Raw genomic sequence first — 7,209 nt, 5'->3', positions numbered from 1 at the left:
CAGAGCATGTGCTGTCCTGCTCCCTTGCTGATCAAATGGGGGCAGGGTGGGACGGGCGGGGAGGGAGGCAGGCAGAAGCCTGAGAGTCAAACCTGCCAGGGACGGTCACCTTTTATTTCCACGAGTATTTCTTGGCACGAGTGGGGCAGATATTGAAGAGCAGGCTGCACAAGATTTATAGACACAGGGACACGAGAGGGGCCGAGTTTACCGACAGCAACTGGCCCTGCTGAGTCTACCTTGACCCGAGGGTCCTGAGCAACCCGGGGGCTCTCACAGGCCAACACAAAACTCGGAGAATTCCATTTATTTGATCATTTTTAATACAGGAAATGCCAGACCAATCAACAAGGAGGACAGACCTTACACAGATGCCTGCGTTCACTACATGGACGGGACGGTCTCCACGGCACTGGGCACGCATGCATTTCCTTGGAAACGGGCAGATCGAGAGAGCGCATAAATACCACAAAATAACCGGGCTCGGGGGCGGATCACAGGCCACGGGGGAAACCACGCTTCACAGGCAACGGAGTCATGAAATACGGGACCTACACGGCACATTTCACTTCACCAGAGGCATAATTTATACATGAAAAGGAAGGAGGCCACGGTATCTATACGTGCAAGCAGCTTTGGTCAGAGAAAACCACGAGCGAGGTGGAGCCATGCACGGGGAGGGCTTGCCCGTCTACTCTCCCTCCAGTCTCGTCCCCACCTTGCCCACGGTCACCTGCCGTCACAACATACAACAGCTGGCCTTGTCTCCATCTTAGAAGCCCCATCCATGTCCTCAGCGGTGTTCTCGGGGCTCCCTGGGGCGGGGGGACGCCCCGGGAGCCAGAACTGTGAGGCCTGTGTGGAAACACCTCCCCGGGGGAGGGGCGCCCTGGGGGGGCCGGGTGGGGGCAGGAGGAGGCCAGGTGGAGGAGGGAGGCACAGCCACCGGGCCGGGCAGGTGCCGCGTGTCGCCTGGGCCCCGGCCGAGAGCAGGAATGGTGGAGGAGGCATCCACCTGTGCAAGCAAAGCTTAGACGGCGAGACGAGCCCGTGTTTCTCTGCCGCTGTCAGGACGCCCGGCCCCTCAGAACTGACTGGCACTGCTGGGGTCACACTGCAACAAGCGGACGATGGAGGGGTCGCTCTTGGCACCTTTAATGAATTCCTCCAGCGACAGTTTGCCTGTGCACGGGAGAGAGGAGAGGCGGGGCTCAGCCAGTGCTCCGCGGTCTTCGTGCGTCCAGAGGTCCCGTCCCTGTCGGGGGACACCCCCTTTGCTCTAAGTCTCGCACCTTCCCGAAGCTGGACCAAAGTGAGGCTCCACTCACTCTGCACACATTTCTGGAAAAATCCCTTTTCGCTTTCACGGCTCATGGCAAAGCATCGGGCAACTTAAAGGACACACCCCCCGTACGACGGGCTGTGGCTTGTGGGACAATGTAAATCCTTTTAGAAGCCACCCCAGGCTTTAGGTAACAAAGCTGTGACCCCATTACTGCTAGGGCCAAGAGTAGGAAAGCGGGTTTGAAAACTGAAGTGAGTTCCGGGGGAGCTGATGTTGGGGACACCCACGGGCCCTCCTCGGCGGTCCCTCTCCCAGGACCCCCCACCCCCGACAGGGAAGGACCTAGGTTTGAAGCTGGCTCTGTTCTGGCGGGCTCATGCCTTGGGGGAGTCTGCAGCTGTGAAGCCGTGGTGACATTGACCCCGCGGGACGGCAGTAAACAGGCTAAGGAGCTCGTGGCCTGCGCCACGCCACCACGGGCCACGCTGCCACGTGCAAGCTACCAATCTTCCACGGCTCAGGATCTTCAGCCGCAGCCTGGCCTGGAGGACGCGCCCAGCGGGCTGCTACCAGGGAGCCAGGAGAGGGATCCAGAGGCCCCCAGGCAGAGACCTCCGCCAGCCCACTGCCAGGGAGGGACACCCCCTCCTCCCGGCCCCCAGCAGGGGGCAGGTGGGCTGGCCCCAGCGGAGACTAAACAACACCGGGGCTCAAGGATGGTCTGGGAAGCAACCCCTTCAAAGGAGGAGAAATTCTCCGGGACCCTCTGCTTACACAGAGGGGCTACTGGGCTTTGCTTCTCTCCTATGGTTGGTGGCGACTTTTACCCGCCACTCCCCCGACTCTGACCACTCAGATCGAGAAGCTTCTGAAAGCACAGCCCCCTCCTCCTGGCAGACAGCGGGGCAGGTGAGGGGCCGACGGGGGGCAAGAGGGGCCCTGGGGGTTCTGGTCTGGGTCTGTCCGGCAGCGGTCAGCGTGTTCCTGGCAGTCGGCCAGTCTCCCATCATACGTACAGCCAGGAGGGGTGTGAACAGGAGAGGTTTGTGCTGGAGGAAACCCGCCAGGTACTCCCGACCCCTGGATGGAGGGGGCAGGGAAGGTGAGACAAAGTGCAGGGCCCTGCCCACTCCTGAGCAGCCCCCTCAAGAGGGGGTGCCCCTGAGCACCCCTGCCTTCACCCTCATCTCTCCAACATCGACCCTCCCTTCCCTCCCCGAGGCCCGGGGACAGATGCACACTGGGGCTCACAGAGGTGCCCTGCCCCACTGGGCACAGACTCAGGTTCCCCGACAAGCTGGGAAGACACGGCCCTGCTGGCCCTCCAAAGGGACGGGGTCGTGCAGGCTCAGGCAGGGGAGAGGGGTCGAGAGCGCAGCGCCCAGGACTCTGTGCTCACAGCTTTCTGGGCATGGTCTCATTGAATCCTCACAACCACATGAGCCTGAATTTGTGACACCCGTTTCACAGAGGAGGAAACCAAGGCTGAGGAGAGCCAAGACTCGGTGCAGGTCCGTCGGAACCCGAAACCTGCGCCCTGCTACCCTGGAGGGTGAAGGACAAGTTTTAAGTCAGCCCAAGGGCAATGCCAGGCACAAGGCTGTCTGATTTTACACGCGACCGTGTTTGGGAAACTGCTCCCGTGCTGTCTGGTGCGTCCAATGTACCTTCAGCCGCCGGTGCTCACACAGTAAACCCCATCCCTGGGCTGGCTCGGTCCTTAAACTCATTTGCCAAAAGCACTTCAGAGTTTACAGAGCATTTCCTCCTGCATTAGCTTATTTTTCGTCTCCAGCACAACCCAGGGGGTATTTCCTTTTCTATTCTAAATGTCCCATTTCTTTATTGTTCAAAAGCAAATCAGACCTGACTCTGGGACTGCACCTGACAAAGCCGGCAGGAGGCCTGGACCCACCAGGTCGTGGCTGCTTGCTCTTACGTGGATCCTGCAGAGCCTCACTGAGAAGGCGCCCCAACAGAGCCCCCGGGGGCCACTGGGGAGCCTGCTGTCTCAGGATGACAGCAAGGGCCCCACCATCCAGGACCCTTGATCCTTACCTTCCCCCCAACCCAAACAGGGCCCAGGTGCCATCAGCACCCCTGCCTCCCCCTCCCTGAGACACATCCATGAGGCTGACAGTCTCCCCTGCTTAAGAAGCAAGGACACTAGGGCTCAGGGGAGACAGGGTATGTCCTGAGGACAGAGTCAAGGTCTCCCTGACTCTGAATCCTGCCTCTTCCCTCAGGACAGCTGTCCTGGCTGCACAAATCCAGAGGGGAGCTGGGGGAGGCCTGAGGAGCTGCTGAGGGAAAGGGAAGTGTTCCAAACATACCTCTGCTCTCAGTAGCCCTGCGCGCGCACACACACACACACACACACACACTCTCCTTACCGTCATTGTTGGTGTCCATCTGCCTGAAGATCTTGTCCGTTCGTTTCTCTGGAGTGGACTCATCCTCGGGCATTTTCATCACAGAGGACACCATTTTGTATATAGCCTGCAAAGAGACACGTAGAAGCATGTGCTCAGAGATTCTGGGATGTTCCTGAGCAGATGGGGCAGGTGTGAGCTTCCACCCAGGTCACAGCAAGGCATGAAGAGGTCGAGATGCGAGCAGCCTTCAAGACCCTTCCTCAGCTTTCTAGAGGAACATTTCTAGAATGTTCCACGGTGGCTATCACAGATGGCACACTGGGCAAAGGCAGCCAGACCAATTTACGTAAAGCTCAAGAGCAGGCAAAACACCACCACAGTGACAGCGCTGAGACTGGGGGCTGTCTGGGGTGGCAGGCGGCATAGTGCCCGGGAAGGAACTTGAGGGAGCCTTCTGGGGGGCTGGGAATGTCTGTAACTCACCGAGGGTGGTGGTGGTCATACAGGGATATATGTACCTGATCCACCACACTGCACACAGCTGTGAGCATTTTACTCTGTGACTGTTAGACCTCCCTTTAGAACAAGAAAGATTTTGTCCCTGAAACCCACAGGGAGAACCACATCACAAGCCCCAGAAAGGACCGGCAGATAGCACAGGTCTCTCTAGGATGGAGAACCTCTTCAGAGCACCTCACAGCACAGGCAGTGTGCGTCTCCCTGGGACAGGACATCCTCTTGGGACTGGGCCACGCAGCACATCCAAGTGCAGAGCCAAAGGCAGCAGCGGCCCCTCCAAGGTCTTGACAGACTTCGGAAGTACCTAAAACACCATTCCATGCCAGGTGAGAATCCCACCCGGCAGGCTGAGAGGCCATGGGGAAGGGTCTCAGGGTCTGGGAACAGGTGTGGGCGCCTAGCAGCCAGATCCCATTTGGACAGGTATGGCGCCCACCCCTACCCCGTACATGCTGTTTTGAAGAATCCCACTGGCGTGTCCCAGTTTTGGCCAGGCCGGTCTTCTCAGCCAGTGATAGGCATGCCCGTTTGCGAAAGGGGCGACAGGAAGGTAGGATTCCAGGGAGACAGAATTCTTATTTCTATCACCTCTTATAGCTAAGAACCAGAAGTGACAATTGAACCACAGAGGTCCCCAAACCCGTGTTGATTTATTCTGTGTGAGAACCACCTATTAGGGAAATGGGCTGGTCACTCCTCGGGCCATCTGCAGCTGGTTTAGGAGTTCATGGGTTTGAAGCTCTTTGCTCAAGACTTAGCTCCTGAGCCGAGACGTGCCTTACATGTAGACAACGCCTCTTCTGAGGAATCCTAGAACCGAATCCCCCAGGCTCCAGGAGTAGGGGCACTGGGGGGCACCAGGGAGCAGGTCTGGGGTTCTTTACTCTCTCACAAACCCAGGCACCCAGTGAAGTGAAGAAAACTTGGTTTCTTTCTGGAAATCAGCCTCACCTGCCAGAGCTGTTGATAGGCATGAAGGTGAGAAAAAAGGTCTCACGAAGAGGTGGTCCTTCCGTGTCAGACCTTATTATTCCACGACCACTAATATTTCAGTTTTCCTTTACCACGGCATGCTCCTGGGGACGTGACATGCCGTGTGTCGCATTCTCAAATACGGGGACTCGAGAAGGTCTTAGTAGGTGCCTTCTGCAAGAATCAAGGGACCTCTCCATTATCATTTTCAGCTCTGTAAATTCTTAGGACATCACCTCTCTGAGCCTCGGAATTTGTGAAATGCAGAGAAGGAACCGCCCCTCGCCCCCCCCCCCACAGGGTTGTGAAGAACAAAACAGATCAAAGCCCTTAGCCCAGGCCTGATCCAGAAACACGGGTCTTCGCATTCCTACGGCGAGGACCCTCCAGGGCAGGTGACAGGCGGTCACTTTCACAAGCGGTGGCCGGGGAGTGGCTGGCGTCAGCGGGGACCGGGGTGCGGGGCCCTACCTGCACGATCTCCAGCATCTCGCTGCGGCTGATGTAGCCGTTGCCGTCCAGGTCGTACATGCTGAAGGCCCACTTGAGCTTCTGCTCCAGCTTGCCCCGGGACGTGACGCTCAGCGCGATGATGAACTCCCGGAAGTCGATGGTGCCGTCCCCGTTGGTGTCGAAGGTGCGGAAGACGTGCTCGGCGAACTTGGACGCGTCGCCGTAGGGGAAGAAGTTGGCATAGATCTTCTTGAACTCGTCCACGGTCAGGTGGCCGGTGGGGCAGTCCTTGAGGAAGCCCTTGTACCACTCCTGCAGCTCGTGGTCCGTGAACTCCGTGTTCTCACGCAGGTCCTGCAGCACCTCGGGCCGCAGCTTGCTGTTCTGCTTGCCCATCGCGGCGGCCGGTCACACCTGCAGGACGGGGGCGTCAGGGGGGGCGTGGCCGGAGAGACCGCCACCGGGCCCGGGACGGCTCAGCCCGCCTAGGACGCCCTGCGGGAAGGGGGACCGCTCGTGGGCACACTCTGACTTTGAGAGTGTGGAAATGGGGGGGGATGCAACTGCAGTCAGTGGAATGAGGTGTCCACCGGGGCTGTACAAGACTTGAGGATTCATCCTCACGCTCCTGAGCCTCACGCGCTCCAGGCAGAGTCCCTGCTGTGCTGAGTGCACCCCTGACCCTGTGGTTCGTAGGCACCTCATTCTGTTTTCAGAACAGGTGTCCAGAAACTTTGAAGGAGTCCCCTCTCTACAGGGCCTCTGAGAAACTCCCCGGGGCCAGGGCGTAGGGGTGGGGTGGCCCTAGAGTTAGCACCGGGCGGCCCACGATGTCTCGAATGTGACCAGTAAAATACCGCAGAACCTGCTCCCCACGGCAGGTCCCCGCACAGCCCGGACAGAGGAGCGATCCGCAGTGACGTCACTGCTAGACAGTAACCCAGCTGTCACCTCCCCTCCTCGTCTCCTGGCCCAGCTCTGACAGTAACATGATAGTCGTCGTCTTCTAAGCACACAGAAGACGAGACAACCAAAGTGAAATGTCCCCTGCCCCAGTCCCCAGGTGCCCACTTTGAACTGCTTCTGTATTTATAAACTCTGAACAGTACGCACTGCATCCCCATTAGGAAAGATAACAGATACAGCCCATCTCTTCTCCCTGGCACGTCCTCCTTTGCCCCCTCCTGGGTTTTATTAGCTTTATAATACATATCCCTGTTTTTACTTGTTATCCTTATGGCTTTTTTTTTTTTTTTAAGATTTTATTTATTTATTTGAGAGAGAGAGAGAGAGAGTGAGCATCCGCAAGCGGGGAGGGAGGGACAGAGGGAGTGAATCTCAAGCCAACTCCCCGCTGAGTGCAGAGCCTGACGTGGGGCTCGATCTCACGACCCTGAGATCATGACCTGCGCTGAAATCAAGAGTCAGACGCTTAACTGACTGAGACACACAGGCGCCCTTTTATGACTTTAAATTATATAAAGTTCCTTTCCTGACTTCTACGGAGGGCAGCCTGGCCATGTCTTTCAAAATTGCAAACGCCCAGTTCTCCCATTTGGAGGAGTAGCTAAAGATACTCCAGCTGTGCAAACCGAGAAGCAGTAA

At 57.7% G+C, this 7,209-nt stretch overlaps 1 protein-coding gene across 3 annotated transcripts in view; it reads right to left on the bottom strand.

Moving 5' to 3' along the window:
• Positions 1–305: 305 nt before the first annotated feature.
• The window catches only part of HPCAL1 (hippocalcin like 1), a 108,119-nt gene continuing 101,215 nt past the window's right edge, over positions 306–7,209 (bottom strand). For all 3 annotated transcript variants that reach the window (XM_036097554.2, XM_036097553.2, XM_078055966.1), the window contains 3 exons: positions 5,623–6,018; positions 3,679–3,784; positions 306–1,182 (listed from right to left, as the gene is read on the bottom strand). In XM_036097554.2, the coding sequence (XP_035953447.1) occupies positions 1,085–1,182; positions 3,679–3,784; positions 5,623–6,000 (582 nt within the window). In that variant the 5' untranslated portion in view covers positions 6,001–6,018 and the 3' untranslated portion in view covers positions 306–1,084. The remainder of the gene's footprint in view (positions 1,183–3,678; positions 3,785–5,622; positions 6,019–7,209) is intronic.

The sequence above is a fragment of the Halichoerus grypus genome, chromosome 10 (genome assembly GCF_964656455.1).
Source record: "Halichoerus grypus chromosome 10, mHalGry1.hap1.1, whole genome shotgun sequence".
NCBI lineage: Eukaryota > Metazoa > Chordata > Mammalia > Carnivora > Phocidae > Halichoerus > Halichoerus grypus.
Note: the sequence above shows the minus strand (reverse complement) of the source record. Positions and strands in the feature narration are given on the sequence as shown.